General features: G+C 46.1%; 2 protein-coding genes across 12 annotated transcripts in view; both read right to left on the bottom strand.

Moving 5' to 3' along the window:
- Window positions 1–4,405: 4,405 nt before the first annotated feature.
- Window positions 4,406–9,032, bottom strand: phf11 (PHD finger protein 11). 4 transcript variants are annotated; one of them, XR_009798031.1, is made up of 9 exons: window positions 8,576–9,028; window positions 8,093–8,197; window positions 7,881–8,014; window positions 7,743–7,780; window positions 7,588–7,661; window positions 6,440–6,462; window positions 5,391–5,701; window positions 4,729–4,784; window positions 4,492–4,573 (listed from the first exon to the last, which is right to left on the bottom strand). XR_009798031.1 is itself a non-coding variant. In XM_061840688.1 (8 exons), the coding sequence occupies exons 1-8, from the start codon at window positions 8,690–8,692 to the stop codon at window positions 4,437–4,439; spliced, it is 663 nt and encodes a 220-aa protein (XP_061696672.1). In that variant the 5' UTR covers window positions 8,693–9,032; the 3' UTR covers window positions 4,406–4,436. The 4 variants fall into 4 exon arrangements, 2 of the variants coding, with proteins under 2 accessions (XP_061696672.1, XP_061696671.1); XR_009798030.1 differs by having other exon boundaries at window positions 4,523–4,573; window positions 5,348–5,701; XM_061840688.1 differs by lacking the exon at window positions 5,391–5,701 and having other exon boundaries at window positions 4,406–4,573; window positions 8,114–8,197; window positions 8,576–9,032.
- Window positions 9,033–9,596: 564 nt separating this feature from the next.
- LOC133511772 (guanine nucleotide exchange factor DBS-like) overlaps window positions 9,597–19,435 on the bottom strand; it is a 35,380-nt gene continuing 25,541 nt past the window's right edge. For 4 of the 8 annotated variants that reach the window (XM_061840676.1, XM_061840677.1, XM_061840684.1 and 1 more), the window contains 17 exons: window positions 19,272–19,338; window positions 19,077–19,192; window positions 18,359–18,428; window positions 18,194–18,286; window positions 18,023–18,115; window positions 17,792–17,917; window positions 17,493–17,714; window positions 17,322–17,414; window positions 16,504–16,582; window positions 15,984–16,056; window positions 15,811–15,920; window positions 15,534–15,623; window positions 13,855–13,920; window positions 12,555–12,664; window positions 11,816–11,928; window positions 11,637–11,740; window positions 9,597–10,597 (listed from right to left, as the gene is read on the bottom strand). In XM_061840676.1, coding sequence (XP_061696660.1) covers window positions 10,518–10,597; window positions 11,637–11,740; window positions 11,816–11,928; window positions 12,555–12,664; window positions 13,855–13,920; window positions 15,534–15,623; window positions 15,811–15,920; window positions 15,984–16,056; window positions 16,504–16,582; window positions 17,322–17,414; window positions 17,493–17,714; window positions 17,792–17,917; window positions 18,023–18,115; window positions 18,194–18,286; window positions 18,359–18,428; window positions 19,077–19,192; window positions 19,272–19,338 — 1,705 coding nt within the window. In that variant the 3' untranslated portion in view covers window positions 9,597–10,517. The remainder of the gene's footprint in view (window positions 10,598–11,636; window positions 11,741–11,815; window positions 11,929–12,554; window positions 12,665–13,854; window positions 13,921–15,533; window positions 15,624–15,810; window positions 15,921–15,983; window positions 16,057–16,503; window positions 16,583–17,321; window positions 17,415–17,492; window positions 17,715–17,791; window positions 17,918–18,022; window positions 18,116–18,193; window positions 18,287–18,358; window positions 18,429–19,076; window positions 19,193–19,271; window positions 19,339–19,435) is intronic. The other 4 variants (XM_061840679.1, XM_061840678.1, XM_061840682.1 and 1 more) reach the window with 4 other exon arrangements.

The following is a 19,435-nucleotide window of genomic DNA, read 5'->3' as shown; positions in this document are numbered from 1 at the left end:
TTGCGCATTTTTCTTTAACGGCCGCAAGGGGGGCGCTCGAGCGGAAAAGGTAAGAGTGAGACCGGTGGGATATATGTGCCGAGAAAGTGACTTTTTCTGATCCGGCCTTGTTAGCGCTGCGCTAGCCTGTTAATGCTGTGTCTCAGTGATTTTTACTAGTATGTTTTTTTTTTTTCAACCAGCCCTGTTAGCGCTGCGCTCGCGTTAGTGTTACTGTGTACCGTCTTCCTTTGTAAATATCCCGTGTTTCAATGTGGGCACTTGCGGTTAATACACAGCTGCGGCGTACGTACGTACGTACCAAATGGTATTTCCTTTACAAATGTACTGGGTGAGGCTTATAACCAGGCCGGGAATTACGGTAAATGCCTCAGCGGGTCGTTCACCACACCACGCGTGGTTGGGAGCCTGCCGACACTTGACAAAAAGTGCCCTGAATGAAGTAAACTCGAATACGTACATTGGTTGCTTGCCTATGATTGAAATATGCTTAAGATATTCAGTTCTTTTCAAGGAAAAAAGGCAGAAATTGGGAGTACCTGACCCCCACCCCAATGGCAGAGAAGAGAGAGATGTGTTAGTGTCTTGTCGTTTTCCTTAAACCAGTCTGTTCTTTTTGCCGCAAGTCCTAAGAAATTTGCAGGGTTGCTGGACTGGGATCAGTAAGGTAGTCCAAATCTGGAAGCAACAAGTGAATGGACCGTTTTAGATGATAACAATAGAAATGAAGAAGAAGGAAAAAAAAACGTAAAAAAACAATTAGATTGGTCGTGGTTACCGTGGGACGGGAAAGCGCTTCTCTCATCTCCTCAGCAAAGACATAACTTCCTGCATCGCCTTGTGTTTCTGCTCCAACTCTAGAAGAACCACAACAGTCGCATTTAGCGCTTTACACTGCATACATCAAGGACGCATGTCCAGAGCAATGGAAGTGAAGAAACGGGTCCAAGCGGGGTCGAACAGCTGGCGGAAGGTGTCTGGTGTTCTATGTGACAGAAGAGGATGAAGGGCAAAGTGTACAAAACAGGTCGTGATGTGCGGATTAGAGACGGTGGCGCTGAAGAAACAACAGGAAGCAGAACTGCAGGTGGCAGAAATGAAGATGTTGAGGTTCTCCAGGTTGGATACGGTCAGAAATGAGCTCGTTAGAGGGAGGGACAGCCAAAGTTGGAGGTTTTGGAGACAGGGTTCGATCGAGAGAGCAGACTTTGATGGTTTGGACAGGTCCAGAGGCCAGAGAGTGAGTAAATTGGTAGAAGGATGGTCAGGATGGAGCTGTCAGGGAAGAGAGAGCGAGAGGAAGAGCAAAGGAAAAAGGTTGATGGATGTTGTGAGGGAGGACATGAGGACATCGGGTGTCAGAGAGGAGGATGCACGAGATAGGCTTAGATGGGAAAAGATGACGGGACAAGCCGAAAGGAAAAAGAAGAAGGCACCACATACATCAAGGCAGAAAATGATGCGTTCATTTTATTCAAAAAGGGCTGTATATTTCACATAAAACAATTACAACAAAAGAAATGTTACCAAACTTCATTTGTACAGTCGAGAGAGGTCATGTAACAATTTTCCATGAGAATAACGATACAACATGACAAAAGAGATTCATAATAACGAGGAATGTGTTGTAATTTCAGGGAAACTGAAATGATCGTGCACGAAACAACAGTTGCACGAGTTGGCAGGACAAAGTTGTATTTTTTCAAACTTTTATCAAATATATTGAATTTGCAAGGATAAAAGTACAAGAAAAAAAGGAAAGAATGTTAATTTTTTTCTTCTTCAGAGCCACTGAAAAAAATAATTGTTACGAGATGAGGTTGTCATTTTTTCATGATCTTTTTATGAGAATAAAATTAAAATATGACAGTTTTTTTTTCTTTTTTCAGAAGAAAAAGTCATAATATCACAATTTAAATTGAGATGGGAAAAAAAAACTGAAGACAATTTGGTATAAAAATAAATGAGTGCTAAAATAAAATGTCGAGAAAAAAAGTTGCAATATTATGAGGATAAAGTGATGATGGGGTGAATAAGAATAAAGAGGAAAATAGCGAAAAAAAGAGAAAAAAAAGTTAGAAAAAAGAAGTGAAGTGAAGAAAAGTGGTCAAGTTCAGGAGTTTTGTACTTAAGAGGTTCAGCATGGCTCGCCCCTTCCGCCCCAACGTTCCCGTGTCCGCATTTGTGACCTCACCTTTGTGCTGCTTGCTCAGCAGCTCCGTCATTTTCCCGGAAGCCATCAGAACTTTGAACGCAACCTCGTGATCTGCACAAAAGAGCACAAACGCGGCGGCACGTCCGTCTTTTCGCATCCGGCACGAAGCGACGGCGCGCTCGGGCGGAGGGCGTCGCTCACCTTCGGGGCTGGCGTGGCCTCGCCGGATCCGCAGGGAGACGTCCTTCATGTCGCTCAGGTACTCGGCGAAGATGGCGTCCGTGCAGCCGGCCGTGTTGCAGCCGTTCCAGAAGAGGGCGGCGTCCGGGGCGCGCGCTGCCGCACGGTACACTGGGCATTTTTGACATATTCAACATATTTTGTGTCGTAAAAAAGTTTCAAGCGCTTTACATTGGAAAAATATGCCTGTGAAGACTTTTGTTTCCGCCAGGATTTTGGGGATACTCGGAGAAGATCGCCCCCCCACCCCAAAAAGGATCATCAGTACCTCGGCGTTTCACACGCGACATCCGGGCGGGGGTCTTCTCCGAAGACAGCAGACTCGGGGACTCGCCGTCCTACCGCGGGCAGCCGTGTTAGAGCAGGCCGCGTCCGGGTGGACGCGTTGAACGAGAACTGGACTGACCCGGTGGGGGGGGCTTTCGTCTGTCATCAGTTGCCCTGGGGGAGCCAAACACATTGAGAAGACGCCGCTGACGGTACTGTGAGTATTTCGGTGTCATGAAGTACCTTTGCTGGACACTGTAGAATTTGCTGAATTTCTCCTGTAATAGCAGACGGTACAACATGTCGTATGTTGGGTACATTTATGACACAAAACATGACTTTTTTTTTTTTTTTTTTCAAGAAAAGTAAAAATGCTCAATTTTGACAGAAACCCATCAATAAGATGAACTTGATGAAATTGTACTACTCCAACTATTTACTCAAGTGTGGCACAGTACTGAATAAGGGGGAAAAAATGGAGTAATTTGAGTATTTTTTGTTTACCGTAATTTCCGGCGTACAAGCAGCGACCTTTTCCACACGCTTTCAATCTTGCGGTTTATGCGGCGATGTGGCTAATTTGTGCGTTTTTTTTTTTTTTTAACAGCCGCAAGGCAGCACCCGAGCAGAAAAGGTAGAGAGACCGGAATATATGTGCCGAGGAAGTGACTTTTACCGGTCAAGTGAGAGCTGCGCTAGAGTTAGCACTGTGCTAGCGTGTTGCTGCTGTGTTACTGGCGTGTCTCAATGATTCTTACCAGTATTTTTTTTTAACCGGCCCTGTCAGTGCCACACTAGCGTTAGCGCTGTGCTAGCGTGTTGCTGCTGTGTTACTGGTGTGTCTCAATGATTCTTACCAGTATTTTTTTTTAACTGGCCCTGTCAGTGCCACACTAGCGTTAGCGCTGTGCTAGCGTGTTGCTGCTGTGTTACTGGCATGTCTCATTGATATTTACCGGTTTTATTATATTTTGCCAAGGAAGTGACTTTTACCGGCCATGTTAGTGCTGCGGCGGCGTTAGCACTGTACTAGCGTGTTGCTACTGTGTTACTGGCGTGTCTCAGTGATTTTTACCAGTAATTTTTTTTTTTAACCGGGCCTGTCAGCGCCACAAGGGGCACTCGAGCGGAAAAGGTAACAGTGAAACGGGAATATATGTGCCAAGGAAGTGACTTTTACGGCATGTTGCTGCTGTGTTACTGGCGTGTCTCAGTGATTTTTTTTTTTCTTTCTTTGGACTGGCCCTGTCAGCGGTGCGCTAGTGTTAGCGCCACTTGCGACTTTTACACAGCTTATGTATGTACCAAATGGTATTTCTTTACCAAATGTACTGCGTGAGGCTTATAACCAGGTGCGCTCTGTACGCCGGGAATTACGGTATTTTCTGTTTAAAAATGAGAAATATACTCATTGATTTTAACCAATATCAAATTTTTAAAAAATGATACATAATCTAGGCCAAAGCGGCAGTAGACCGAAGGGTCCTCGGGCAAGACACCGAACACTAAATTGCTCCCAGTGGGCACAGCAGCTGGTGCCCATCGGTGAACGTGAGGCTTCGGGCACTGCGATGGTCTCGGTATAAAAGTTCAGTCTAGTTCATGTTTATTTTAGATGGAAAACGTTGGGATTAAACGGCCCCCTTGCCCTAAACCAACTGAACCTAAGCACCAAACAACATTAAAACAAACAAAGACTCGTGATCGTACCTTCCATCCTGACAAGCGCAGGAAAAAATGTGGATGGGGGCGGGGGAGAGAAATGGACATTTCATTAGTAAATGTCATCTTCAAATGATGTCGCATTGAAAATGGCGCCACTTACAGGGGGGCACGGCTTTAAGTTTAAATCTTCGTCTAAATCGGAGTCCTGAATGGGGGCTAAAGATTTGCCGGGATCCTCCTCCTCGCCTTCAGAGGAAAAAAGACATCAATCAATGAGAAGAATGGGAAAGGGGACTCGACATGCATCCCTGAGGGACACCAGACGAATACATGAAATACAATGGAGCTGCTGGTACTGTATTTGAAAACATTTTACTCTATGAAATTGAAAAAGCCACAACCTGAACTTGAGGAAATAGACAAAATCTTCTTCTTTTTGGACGGTGTGTTGGTCTCCCTGCAACACGCAAATGTTAGGACAATTCATTTTTTGGTTTGTTTTTAAATTCAAATAGCCGTTTCTGTAACTGTGCCGCCCACCGATGTGAAATCAGATCAAACTTTATTTCATTCAGCACCACCAAAATTATGAGGCGAGGCGAAAAGAATATGCTGACTGGTGCCAGTAGTGTGCTAAGTTGCGTGAATGACCAGGAAGTGGCAGTGATTAGTAAGGGGGAAGTTAGAAAGGCACTGAACAGGATGAAAAATGGAAAGACAGCTGGTCCCGATGGCACACCAGCGGAGGTATGGAAGCTATTTGGAGAGGTGGCTGTGGAGTTTTTCCACCAAGTTACTCAATAGAATACTAGCCAGAGAGAAGATGCCGGAAGAATGGAGGAAAAGTGCACTAGTCCCCATTTTTAAGAACAAAGGAGATGTTCAGAACTGTAAAAACTACAGAGGAATAAAGATGATGAGCCACACAACCAAGTTATGGGAAAGAGTAGTGGAGGCTAGACTCAGGTCAGGAGTAAGTTTCTGCGACCAACAGTATGGTTTCATGAGTAGAAAGAGTACCACAGATGCAGTATTTGCCTTGAGGATGCTCGTGGAAAAGTACCGAGAAGGCCAGACGGAGCTACATTGTGTCTTTGGGGATCTCGAGAAAGCCCATGACAGTACCGAGAGAGGAACTGTGGTACTGCATGCGCAGGTCTGGCGTGACGGAGAAATATGTTAGAATAGTACAGGACATGTATGAGGGCAGCAGAACAGCGGTGAGATTGTGCCGTAGGTGTGTCAGAACAAATCAAGGTGGAGGTGGGACTGCATCAGGGATCCGCTCTGAGCCCCTTCCTGTTTGCTGTGGCTGACAGACGAGGTTGGACTGAAATCCCCTCGGACCGTGATGTTCGCAGATGATTTTGTGATCTGCGGTGGAAGCAGGGAGCAGGCCTTAGGAACAATTAGAAAGATGGAGGCACGCACTGGAAAGGAGAGGAATGAAGATTAGCGCCAAAGTCAAACAGAATTTATGTGCGTGAACGAGAGGGGCGGAGGGGGGAAGAGTGAAGCTCCAGGGAGAAGAGATAGCGAAGCTGGACCACTTCAAATACTTGAGATCAACAATCCAGAGCAATGGTGACTGTGGTAAGGAAGTGAAGAAGCGGGTCCCAGTGGGATGGAACTTAAATGTCAGAAATTCACATGGAATAAGATTACTATGCCTTTAAACAATTTGAGAATACCCAAATAAGGAATCTTCTGAAAAACAACCTGTAGATGACTCCAAAGAAATCGGCCAAGATATCAAAAAAAAACAAAGAAACTTTTTTTGATATCTTGTACAAATGGCCCATCCTTGGGTCCAATTTCCACATGCCTGAAGGTGCCATGTTCATTTCTTCAAACAGTTATATAAAAAGGTATAAACACCATTGGAATGTCCAGGCATCATTCTGCTCAGGAAGGAGATGGGTTTTGTGTCCCAGATATGAAACTGATTTGGACTGAAATGTTCACATCGACCCAAGCACAAAAGACACACCTTGCAAACATCGGAAAGGGGCGCTAAAGGGTGACAAGCGAGCATGCAGGCCCATGCGTAGAATTGCGATGTCTTGCACAGCAAAAACAAAAAAGCGAGTACGGCTTTTAAGAAAGACTTACGCGTCAGCGAGAATCAGTTCTCTCTGTTTCAAATAGGAGAGTAAAAACAGTAAACTCAGCAAATCAAATGAAAATAAAAGCCAAAAAAAAGTACAATAATTTTATGGACAGGCTACAATAGCTGTAAATACATTTGTAAACTCATCTTCCATGTTTTCCAAACCTTTCCAGGTCAATAGGAAGAACATCTTTTAACCCAGGCCTACAGTTTTAGCATTAGCGCCGAGCTAGCATGTTTCTGCCGTGTCTCCGTGATTTAAGCAAGTTTTTATTAACCGTTTCCGTCAGAGCTGTTGCTGCTGTGTTACTGCCGTGTCTCAGTGATTTTTACCAGTAGGTTTCTTTAAAACCAGCCCTCTTAGCGGCAACACGCGAGTGCCGCGTCTGATTGATTTCGGTTTGTTTTTTTTTTTTTTTTATAACCAGCCCTATTCGTGCTACCGTGTTGTTGCTATGTTAAGCTACGCTAAGGTATTAAAACTTTGAAAACTCTTTCTGTGTACCGTCTCTGTAAATATCTCGTGTTTCAATGTAGGCACTTGCGGCTTATGTAAGTACCAAACGGGATTTTCTTTCCAAATGTACCGGGTGAGTCTTATAACCCGGTGCGCTCCGTAGGCCGGGAATTACGGTACTTTCCTATTCTTGCACGACTAAGGTTGCTTTTCCACTTAGCGACTGTCATCTGTGGGCAGCTTTGCGGATGTCGTTGTGATGTTGTACTTTTTTAAAACGCGAGCTCAGCAGCGAGTCCGTTCTTGCTGCCTTACTTAGCGCAACTCAAATATTTTATTTTTCTTTTAGGGTTGCCGGTGTCGAGTCGCTGCTCCTCCGCATCGAGAGGAGCCAAGATGAGGCGGCCGGGGCGTCTGATTCGGACGCCTCCCCGGTGGGGTGTTCCGGGCACGTCCCGACCGGAAAGAGACCCCGAGGACGACCCAGGACACGTCGGCTGGCCTGGGAACGCCTCGGGATCCCTCCGGAAGAGCCGGAAGAAGCGGCTGGGGAAAGGGAAGTCTGGGTATCCCTGCCGAAGCTACTCCCCCCCCCCCCCCGCGACCCGACCCGGAAAAGCGGTAGAAAATGGACGGATGGAAGGGTTGGCAGATAAACCTGAATGAGCAACACGTGTGAAGCTGACAACAAACCTTGGACTGAGAACCCGATTTAGCGTCTGACGCGGACCCGGCGGGGTCGCCTTCATTTGAGGAAGGGCCTTTTCCTGTTGATCACAAACAACTTCTTACGACGGTCCCGACACCAGATCCAGTTCATCGCGGACGAGAGGACGGCCACAACTTACTCTGCTGTTGCCCTGGCCCGTGTTTCAAGCAGAACAGCCTGACAGGTACGCACACAAACACGTACGGATTCGATTCTGTCTGCAATTTTGCGGCCGGCCGGACCGGACCGGACCGGAGCAGACGCGGACGGAACTCACTGATATTTGCCTTTGACGCTGTCCACGACGGTTTCTGCCACGTCCTCAATGGCGCAGGGGTAGTGGTAGCATTTGCTGCAGTTCTTCACCTCGCAGCCGGCCGTGGCGCCTCTTTTCTTGCATTTGGCACAAACCTGACACAAAAGAATCGTCAGAATGCGCGACGATCGCTTAGCGTCGGAGGAGAACAAAAAAAGTTGTAGTTTAACCACCAATCTGCTTCCGCGTTTCACCTCGTCCATCACATCCTCCACGGAAAATCCGAAGAGGTCGTCAAAGAGGGGGGAGTCGGTGCAGTAAATACCTGAAGAGAACAACTGCCGCGCGGAAACAACGTCAACTAAATACTTCCAAGGGAGACATGTCATGGAAAACTGATTTTTTTTTTTTTTTTTAATTAAGAATCGCTTGCAAACAAAGAGTGTCTTCACTTCCCATCCATTAAGTTTTAAATTAAAAAAAAAAAAAAATACACTGCATCTTTTGTTAGCTGCAGAAAGGCTTTTGCAGAGCTCCACTATTAATGTATTCCTTTATGAATATGCATAAATACTCGCACGATATTGGGGATAATTTGTACCAGTTTAGCTGTCAATCCGGAGAATCTACGACGCTCGCAAACTTGAATTTCCCAAATAGTCACGTGAGTGTCTAACCCCCCCCCAAAAAAAAAAAAAAAAATTAAAAAATTTTACCAAACAGTTCTGGTGAGCTGTGACATCGACTTTGCTCAACAGTGGCCCGGTGACTTCGGTCTCTCCGCTCCTTTGGCAAAGCAGGCATCGTAATTTGGGACTGGGGACCATCTCCATTAAACTTTGGTTTTGTCAGGAAAGCGAAACTCTCGCGCTTCGGTGCGGGCCGCCACAGATATGAACAACTGCGAGTCGTGACTCTCCCCTGTGAGGTGAGTGCACACGGCGACGCTAAGCTAGTGGGGGCAAACATTTTCATGGGTTGGGAAAAAAAATATTTGCCTGTTGTATCAGTTTATTAATAGAACATGCTCGCGCTTTGACAAACGGAGAAACGTCATGATAATCGGTCACCGAAGAAGTGATTAACGGTCACCAACGAGAGCGCGCTGAGTCATCTAGGTTTAGTTATATCTGTGGCGTTTATGTTCGAAAGTCTCGCGATGCGGTAACAATATTAGTTGGTTTTATCTCCCTGCTTTTTTTTTTTTTTACACAAAAAAAAAAGTATTTGTAAACGAGTATATTATTTATTTAAAAGATTTGTGCAATTTAATAAGTTATTTTTAAATTCATCCATTTCCTGTAGCGCTTATCTTCGGTAGTTTCCGACGAGCCGGAGCCAACCACACCTGACACGTTGGACCGGTTCCCAGCCTCCTGCAGCAAAATTATAATTCATAATCAATATGTACACATTTGATCGACTAACCCTTCAATCAACGCAACCGAAAATACATTTTATTTTTGGGTAAAGTGGGAAGAAACTTGAGTACTCGGAGAAAGAAGTGGTGAGCATACGCTACGACCCGATGAACAGATTAAATTGTTGACATATTGATTCATTCTTTTATTTTGAAACATCCTCTCTCGCTCTCTCTCACACACACACACACACACACACACACACAAAATCCAAAACATGAGCCTTTTATCAAGTTGAAACCAGAAATTTACATCCACTGTGCAAAAACACATTTCATATATATATATATATATATATATATATAATATATATATATATATATTTTTTTTTTTGTCTGTCTGGAGTCGAAACAGACGAAAGCTTTCCTGTTTCAGGTCCGTCAAATTATTTCATTTTGTTAAATGCCACAATGAGATCATTTCATTGAGAATTTTATATCATTAAAGGTCAAAAGTGTTGACGTGCATTTCCCGTGAACTGCGTGACTCGGGTCAAAGGTTTTGGGTTACCTCCCACGAGTTTCTGTCAGTTCTCTGCTGGAATCGTGGCCCCATTCCTCCTGACAGGACTGGTAGAACTGGGTCAGTATTGTGGGTTGGCTCGCTCGTACGCGTCTTTTCAGATCATTCAGGGATTTAGATCTGGGGTTGATTTGCACATTTTGGACCAAAACATTCATCTCTCCCATTTATCAATATAGCAGCTCCGATAATAAACATCTCATGACAGGCGTTAATGAACAATATCTACAATCAGAGCACGAGGGGAATAAGTTAGCGCTGGACAAAGTCAACCTCTGATTATACACATTTTCATTTCGCAGAGTGTTGCGGTGGACACGTGACACAAACGTGGTGGAAAAATATTCTAATGACAGCGAGGGACAGACAAGTCGTAAAAAAATATGATATTGGAAGTAAAAGTGACATTTGTGTATATCGCGCACATCTTGGAAATAAATATGTAACACAGCAGCTAAATCCGCTGCGTGTCGGGGTCCACCGAATGGACACGAGGTGAGATCAGTCCTGCTGGCCCGTTACGTCTCGAACGTGGTTCTGACATACCATCAAGTATCAGTACCGTAAATTCAAAATAAACTACGCTTCTCCCGTAAAGGCCGCAGGATGCTTTTGTGCGGATGACTGCAAATGTGCTGGTTTTAACGGCTAATTATGAATATTCACGTGTACAGCAAAACGGAGGGGCGGGGGGTGGGTGGTGCTCCTCGTCGGCTCAAGATTTGGCGTCGGTGAAAGGCGTGCAGGTTTCGCTGCAACTGGAGGATGTGCTGAGGTGTCCTGATCCGCTTCCTTCTGTTACAAACAAACACATGTTAAATTTGAGCTTCCAAAACAATAAAGATGTGACATGAGCGTTCACGCAGGTAAAAGTCATTATGAATTGAATTTCTGGAAAAAAAAGTCAAAAGCGTGGAACGGGGCTCATTCTTGTCAAATGTGACAATCGCAGAATTAAACCTGCAAATGATGCATTGTGGTATTACATTGTTCCTTGACCCTCGTGAGGATAAGCAACAACAACAGTAATGGGTTTAACATTTAAGAACAACACTTTTGGATTCAAGTTTTGGGACGGTTTGTATTTTGGACATTTTCATTTCATCACATTTGAAGTCGAGTTTTTTTTATTTCCATAAATTTAAGTACAGGCGGCGCGGTGGATCGGCTAGCAAAGCGTTGGCCTCACAGTTCTGAGGACTCGGGTTCGATCCCCGATCCGCCGATGTGGAGTTTGCATGTTCTCCCCCGTGCCTGCTTGGGTTTTCTCCGGGTGGGCGCTCCAGCTTCCTCCCACGCCCTCAAAAACATGCAACATTAATTGGACACCCTAAATTGCCCGTAGGTGAGATTGTCAGTGGGGCTGTCTGTCTGCGATTGGCTGGCGACCAGTTCAGAGTGTACCCCGCCTCCTGCCTGTTGACAGCTGGGAAAGGCTCCGGCACTCCACGCGACTCTCGTGTGGATAAGCGGCAAAAGAAAATGGATGGATAGATATTTAAGTACAATCTCAATGCTCAAATTGTGCATAATGTTACAGTCCCTTCCAGTAATATTCAGTATATTTTTTAAAGAATAAAACCTAAAATTTTGGCCATAGTGGTGGTATTTATTTGTACAGCCTGTGAAATATAATATAATAATATTTGATTTTTTTTTTTGAAAGTGACATTCAACTTAAACACAATTTGTAGGCTTCGGCAAAAACTATTTTTACGGTGTTGTCATTCTTGTTGACTTTGTTCGTTTGTCAGCTAAGCAAGACGACGCAAAAAAAGGAGGAAGGAGGCCGATGAGGATCTCATTTGGATCTTAAGCAATTCAAAATGAGTACCTGAGCTGGTGAGCGACTGGCACGACTTGGACTTCGAGACGAGGTTGAGCAAATGAGCCGAGGCCATCCACCCTTCCGCCGAGGTGTTCAGGTTACGCACCAGCCTGCGGTAAACAAACACCTTCGCCGTCGGTAACCGCCACCCCCCGGCCCGGCGATCCACGGCCGACCCGGCTCACCACTGTCCGTCCTCGCCCTCCTTCACCAGCTTCACCGCGTCGCCCGCTTTCACCGCCACTTCTCCAGGGGAAGCCTTCTCGTGGTCGCCCGTCACCGTGTATTTACCAGCGCACTGTTCACAAAGATATGCGGGCGCGTTCCGAGTGAGCGACAACGGCGGCAAAAGCTTCTCTGGGTGCGGCCGTCGGAGGACTCAAACGTGTCGGGATTTTCCGATCTGATCGCCAATCGGCGAGCCACAAATGGACGCCCCGTAACGGTTCCCCCTCAATTCTGACGTTATCCGTGTCCAAAATGTGTGACACAAACTCTGCTTCTTCATCAATTTTTAAATTTCTTGGTATACTTTAAAAACCAAGGGTGTCAAAGCTATGGTGCCGCGGGTCCAAAATGGCCCGCTAGTGCAGTCACTGTGTCGACCACAAAAATTTTTTTTAAAAAAATCAATCGCGTGAAATTTGTTACGAGTAGAAATACATAGATCTTGAAAGGCGTCGCTTATTTTGTTTAGTCTTGACCAATGTTCCCTCTAAGCTGCGCATCTGCGCAATTGTCGCACTCTGTGCATATGAAAACTGATCCAGTGCAGTGAACCACAGCCTGACTTCTTTTTTAAATTTTTGTTGTTGTTGTTGTTTAAAGGGAAGCTCTCGACTCTGAATAGATTCGGATCACGAGGTGACAATTTAAATGTTTAAGTGAAAAAAAAAACCAGACATGAAAGCGCACAAGACTCACCAGCTTCCTGCCGCTGTCGTCCTCTGGGTCGGAGTTGAGAGGATCCTCGCCGCTGGAGTAGCCTTCGTGTTCCTCCGACGCGTCCATCGAGAGGGAGGCCTTGTTCCAGCCTGGGGCGAGAAACAGTGCGACAATGTGACCCGTGAGAAAATTGAGTTGCCGTGGAGGCTAATCCCATTGCGCGACTTGCTATAGCGCTCGTGCACGTGACGTCGCCGTTTGCACGGCGCCACATTGCCGGTCAAAAAGAGCTGCTCGACGGTGCGACGGTGAGGTTCAATCACCTTGTCACTGTCTGTCAGACAGAGGTTTATGTAGGTTAACGTGTGGCCGCAACACGCTTCTGTGTACGGGGGCTGAAGCCTATCCCAGCGGTTTCTTTTCTTTTCTTTTCTTTTTTAAATACGCGTTGGACTAATTCGACAACAATGCATATTTAAAAAAAAAAAAAAAACATCTGTCACGGTGAGGTTTACCGAAGTCGCAACATGCCTCCGTGTGTACGTTGGAGACGACTCAGTCTTATTTTTTTTTTTTTTTTGGAACGCATTGTTCTCAAATGAGCCAACTTGGCATTATAAATACTTCTTGGGAAACGCTATGGAAGAGCCGACTCGCTTGTCCTCTTCCCCCCCCCCCCCCCCCAATCATAGTTAATGAATGTGAGTTTGTGTAAAAACAGGGCTCGTTTATTTAGATATTGGTATTTGTATTGAGCTAGCTAATAAGATTGATGGATTTCGGCAAAGGTTAACATGTGGCTGAACACGCATCCGCGTTCACGAGTCGTCTCCCTGTTGAGAACAGATCCAGCAAGGAAGTATTTGTACGCGTCCAGACTTTTCCACGCTTTCAAACTCTTCCGTGTAAATCTCGACGAGTTACTCAGCAGATCCACGTGCAGACCCAGTTTTCCGAGACAAGCGGAAGCGGGTTAACGCTCCAATTTCTTAACGGTGACTTCGGCACGAAATGTGGGTCCTCTATGCCGAGTGCCATGTCTCATTTTTCCGCGTACCTTCGTTTATTATCACCTTCTGAACGTTTAACGGTATCGGCCAAAACTCTGGGAGACGTATTTTCGTGCCGTCTCCAACCGGCTTAGCGTTGAAGAATGCTTAGCTAGACCGTCAATATGGCCGCTCACGTGACTTCGGTGACGTAGTTGCACGAGCTCTATAAATTCGAAGCCCACAAGGACTGCGGAAAATAAAACGGGACATATGCAAGGAGCGCCACTGGCTTGGCGCGGAAAAAAAACAAAGACAGCCGGCGAGGACGAGCGGATGTCCGACGGTACCTTGAAAGCCGAACGGCGTCGGGTCGCTCTGGCGCTTGGTCTTGTGATCGGGGCTGGTCGGGGATCCTAAAAGATTTGCCCGAAAGCAGTTTGTGGATTAGTGCGAGAAAGAGAGAGCGCCGTCACTCGAAAGAGGAAACCAGCAACGGAACCACAAGTGAAGCGACAATTTGCCCAAATTCTTTCCTTCTACGTGGTTACAGAGTGAAGCACAGGCGAGTATGCCAAAACGTCAACGCCAGTCGAACTGGGATGCGTTCTATCGGGACGGCTACGTGCGGAGTTCTACTTCTACGGTCTAAGCACTGGCAGCACACGGGGCGAGGAGAGCTCACGCGCAAATCAAAATTCACGTTGCGATTTTGCCATCAGAGTGTCATATTTGCCGTGGCGTCGCCGATACCTGGACACAGCAGAATGGCGATGGGCAAGGTGAAACTTTTATCGTCTGCGCTCGGCGGTTCTGTGGGAGGCAAGCATGCAGTGTTGGACCTCGATCGTGAGCTCGCTCGATCGACAACATTTTGGACTTCAAATGTCAGGAAAAATTGTAAACTCGCTGATCGATTTTCTCCAAAAATCTTTCTGCGACCAGTGTGTGTGTGTGTGTGTGTTTCTGCAATGGAGGCAATCGCGCACTCTGTTGCTAAGGAAACATTACGTCGCTATCCAAGAAATCAATCTAAAAAGCAAACTATGAGCTTTTGTTTATTGCTCACTGTCGACATTTTAAAAAACAAAAAAATTGAATTCAGTGGGTCGACGCTGTCTTGTCTGATGTTTTAATATGAAATACAATAATTATAATCTTAATTTTTAGAAATAATAATAACCACGCATTATCTGCGCGGTTCAGCATTTTGCAAGCACAAGTGAAAAACTTCTGCTGTTGCGTTGGCATTTTGGGATTATAGGGATTTCTTTTTTTCATAATACAATACCATCCATCCATTTTCTTTGCTGCTTATCCTCACGACGGTAGTGGGGAATGCCACTGTGATGTTTGGGCATACATAGACATATTGCTCCTTGATGTATGAGAAATGTTTTAATAAAATAACTCTTTTGTGATCACTCTACATATCTCTGGAGTGTAGATTTTTTTGTTGCTGTACTATCCATCCATCCATTTTCTTGGCCGCTTATCCTCACAGGGAGTGCTGGAGCCTATCCCAGCTGTCGACGGGCAGGAGGCGGGGCACACCCTGAACTGGTTGCCAGCCAATCGCAGGGCACAAAGAGACAAAAAGCCACACCCACAATCACACCTAGGGACAATTTAGAGTGTCCGACTCATGTTTTTGGGATGCGGGAGGAAACCGGACTGCCCGGAGAAAAGCCACACAGCCACGGGGAGAACATGCAAACTCCACACAGGTGGGCCCGGGATCGAACCCGGGACCTTAGAACGCTTTCCAGCTGTACCACCGTGCCGCTTTTTTTATACCATAATTATGTTATTCATTTTTGTTGGGTGATGGTGCTTATCAATAAAATATATTTTTATTATTCACAAAGTGGTCGGTGCCTTGCCCTTTTTTTTTTTTTTAAATAAAAAAAAAACAAAACAACCCACTAGTGGTTTTAGCTAACCGAGCCAGCCATTAATAATAATATTTCCCACAATTCGTGCGATTCATATTGATCTGATGTGATGGGACAAGATGACCTGCAGTTACCTTTCTGAGCTTTGAGGTTACTGAAGCCCTGCAAAGTAAAACGTTTTTTAGCGGCGGCGCTTCGGTCTGAGGTCGGGCTTGTGGCTCTCTCTTCCGAGCCGCAGGAAATGCGAGAGGGACCGGCAGATAACACAGAAATAGAGGAAAGAGACGTAAGGTAAGTTCAGAGACACTCACAGGAAGGAAAAGTGCGGAGAGGCACGAATCAGACAAGAGCTGGGAATAACCGTGTCATTAACGTAGACGGATACGGCCTGAAACGTCCCAAAATGGTTACCTCTGACCGCCGACTTGGGCGAGGGAGACGAATTGGCATCGAGGCCGCAGTGCTCCGCTTTCCTCTCATCTCCTTTTTTCAAACTCCTCCGGCCCATCTTCAACGGACTGCTGCCGGGGTGGCGTCAGGATTACGCTCGGCGGAGCGACGAAATTCATCGAGCGCACGATTACCTTTGATTCTCCGGTCCTCCTGGCACTGGCGGACATTGGCCAATTTGTTCTGGCGCCCTCTGCTGGCTCGCCTCTGAACAAGACAGAAAAGGAGACCTTTACAAGGCGTCCTCCAGTTTCTTCTGTGCTTGTGATTCCCACCCAGGGTGCTTTGGGAAAATTGTGTGGCGTGAAAATGATCCAATTTAAGCCAGTTTATCTGAAAACGGTTATTTATTAACTCCCCCCAAAAATGCTCATCAATCTCTCTCTGCCAGCAACGGACATTTATTTTCCTGCAAGTGTCAAATTGGTGCATTGGATTATTAAAAGTTGAAAATACTCCTCTCGGAATCCCGATGTATGACATGGCGGAGCACGTGTACGTCGCCATGCGGGAATTCCGCGAAACCAACATACTTATTGTTTTACTTTTCTTGTATTTTCATCGCTTAGAATTGCTTTTCACACAAGTATTACCTGTATTGATGTTTGACTTTTGAAATTGTTACAAAAATTCGCGAGAGCCGACAATGGATACCTCGGCATGCTTCCAGCTGAGTTGTCAAAACCTTCCTTATCTCCTTCACCCAGGTGGTTTTCACTTCAGCTGTTGGTGCCTGAAAGGTCAAAGGTCACATGAAAAGAACGTAGCAAATTACCGTAATTTCCAGCCTACAAGACACGACTTTTTTCATACGCTTTCAACCCTGCGGGTTTTGCGGCGATGTGGCTAATTTGTACATTTTTTTTCTAATGGCCGCGAGGGGGCACTCAAGCGGAAAAGGTAAGGGTGATACCGGTGGAATATATGTGCCTAGGAAGTGACTTTTACCGGTATGTTTTTTGGTTTTTTTAACCAGCCCTGTTTGCGCTGCGCTAGCGCTGTGCTAGCATGTAGCTACTGTGCTACTGCCACGTCTCAGTGATTTTTACCGGTATGTTTTTATTTTTAACCAGCCCTGTTCGCTCCGCGCTAGCATTAGCGCCGGGCTAGCGTGTTCCTGCCGCATCTCAGGGATTTAGCTATGTTTTTTTTTTTTTTTTTTTTAAATAAACCAACCGGAACCTGACAGTGCTGTGCTACCGTGTTGCTACTGTGTACTTTTTTTTTTTTTTTTAATATCTTAAACTAAGATAAGGCATTAAAACTTTAAAAACTCTTTGTGTACTGCCTTTCTTTGGAAATATCTCATGTTTCAATGTGGGCACTTGCGGCTTTCACACAGGTGAGGTTTATGTCTGTACCAAATAGTATTTCCTTTACAAATGTACTAGGTGAGGGTTATAACCAGGTGCGCTCTGTAGGCCGGAAATTACGATATTTCACATCGTTAGGACTTCAACAAACGTCCCTACCTGCACAATGTAGACCTCTTCTCTGGAGTTACACCAGATTTCAAACTTCTTGTTGTCTCCCTTGGCGTTTTCGGTAATGCCCACGGCGTTCATCTGCGGAGGTGGGCAGTGAAATTTGAAAAAAACAAAAAAAAAAAACAATTGTGCAAACGGAAAAAGAAACGCACTCACGCTGAGCGACTGCTTGAAGCTGTATGAGGGCGCCTTCTCGTAGCCCTCGCCGCTCTCCTCCCGCCGCTTGCAGAAGAGGAGGGCCTTCTCGTGCAGGAAGATGTGCCTCTGCATGGGCTTGAAGCGGGCCAGGTCCTTGACCTTGGCGTGGCCTTTCTTGTGTTCCGTCCACACGCTGAAGGAGCCCTGCATGAGCAGCTTGCCCAGATCGCTCAGGTTGCCCTGGTAAAGGCAAGACGGGTCGTGAATTTGACACGTCAATCATCATATCTATATATTTCATCTCACGGCACTGTCACCTCATATCCTGTAATGGCGATGAGGTGCATGGAGTCATTGACGGCTTTGAGGATGCCCAAGATCGACGTGAGAGCCTCTTGCAGGTCTTCTGTACCTTCACAGCCTTTGCTGTACTTGAGCATTTCCTGGGGGTGGATCAAAAAAATAAAACAAGATGCAGGAAGCAAAAAAAAAAAAAAAATCTTTTGACCGGAATAATTACAGGCTGTGGCTGCTGGATGGCGCGTTACCTTCAACAGAAGCTGATATTTGGTGATTCTCTGCACAGGCTTCAGCAAGTAGGAATCCAAACCAAGTTTGTGCTCCAACTTTTTCTGACACTCCTTGTGAAGATCGTCAAATCAAGATTAGGAGAACACCCGGACGGGCAGACGATAACCACGCGCGCGTGCTGACGGTACCTGGAAGAAGACGCAGTCGGAGCACTGCCGCCAGAGGCTTTCCGAGCGCGGCTTGTTGTGGCAGTACTTCTCGTAGATCTGGAGGTCCGTCATCTGGACGAAGGAAGGTCAGTTTGCGGCGAGGAAATGTGAAATAAGCCAGGCGGAAAGTTTTCGTTGGCTCACCCTTTGCAGGAAACATCGCCCGACTAGTTCCGGACAGTCTGCGTAGAGCTCCAACTCCCTCAGGAATGTCCTGGAAACAAAGATGGACGACAAGAGATGTTTTGTTTTGGGTTTTTTTTTCAATGATTTTTGTACCAATTTGGAGAAAAACAAAGCCTCGCATGAAAACACACTGTGAAGAAGTTGCAAGCCATGAACCTCTCCAGAATTCCCGTGTTTTTCTGTCTTTGGCGTTTTTGAGGTGCCACCACAATGGACCTTTCCGACCTGTCTTGACACGCCCCTCTCGCCGTATTGTTCCACGAGCAATGCTGGTTGTCAGTAGCGTGCGCTTGGAAAAGTTCATGTTACGAAGGAAACGGTCCTCTTGGACAAGTCTGACGCTTTTGACAAAAAACATAGCCCAATATTATCTGGAATACGCGATAGAGAATCGACTTCAAACGTGCTCTGTTCAATTGCCATTTTGGAAGCATGGTTAAGGGGGCGGAGCTTAAGGTCGCCATCGGAAAGGTCCAGTAACATCAGTCTTGCAATATTGCAGACCATAATGGTAAGTCAGTCAGAGTTGCCACGGCAATGGCAGAGGGAGCAATTCTTATTACGAGCTAGCGTACCAGTCAAAGTACTCGGAATCCGTTATTTCGGCACACTTGAATCTGAACCGCAAACAAAAAACGGGGGTCTCATCGGCAAGCGCTCGAGGGGGCTCCCTCACCTCTTGTGGAAGTGGTAGATTTCCGGCATGTTGCCAAACAGAACCTCCTTTTTGTTCTGCAAATGGGCAGGGATGAGGTGCGCCATTGAAGCGTTATCCATCTCGGAGGCGTAGCCCTGCAATGAACAAAAACTGCCGTTAATCGTGATCGGGACGCACGCGAATGTTGGCTCTGTGCGAAAGTGAAGTGAGAACCTGGAGGACACACAGCAACTCCTCCACATAAGCCCGCTCCGTTTCCAGCAGTTCGTTCATGACGTGCCTACAAGAGGGTGGTGAGAAAGTGAAGATCGGAAGAAGCACATTTGAGTCACGCGAGATGCAACTGTAGCCAAACGGCCCGGCCCGGCCCCGCTCTG

Source organism: Syngnathoides biaculeatus, chromosome 14 (genome assembly GCF_019802595.1).
Source record: "Syngnathoides biaculeatus isolate LvHL_M chromosome 14, ASM1980259v1, whole genome shotgun sequence".
Lineage (NCBI taxonomy): Eukaryota > Metazoa > Chordata > Actinopteri > Syngnathiformes > Syngnathidae > Syngnathoides > Syngnathoides biaculeatus.
The sequence above is the reverse complement of the archived record's forward strand: the minus strand, read 5'-3'. Positions and strand labels throughout refer to the sequence as shown.

Excerpts from the sequence above, each read along its gene's own strand:
- phf11 (XM_061840687.1), bottom strand. The coding sequence starts at position 8,692 with ATGGAGATGGTCCCCAGTCCCAAATTACGATGCCTGCTTTGCCAAAGG. Across the intron at positions 8,015-8,092 it reads TGAAACGCGGAAGCAGATTG|GTTTGTGCCAAATGCAAGAA; the intron begins GTGGTTAAACTA and ends CTTTTGTGTCAG. Across the intron at positions 6,463-7,587 it reads AATCGGGTTCTCAGTCCAAG|AGAGAACTGATTCTCGCTGA; the intron begins GTTTGTTGTCAG and ends TATTTGAAACAG.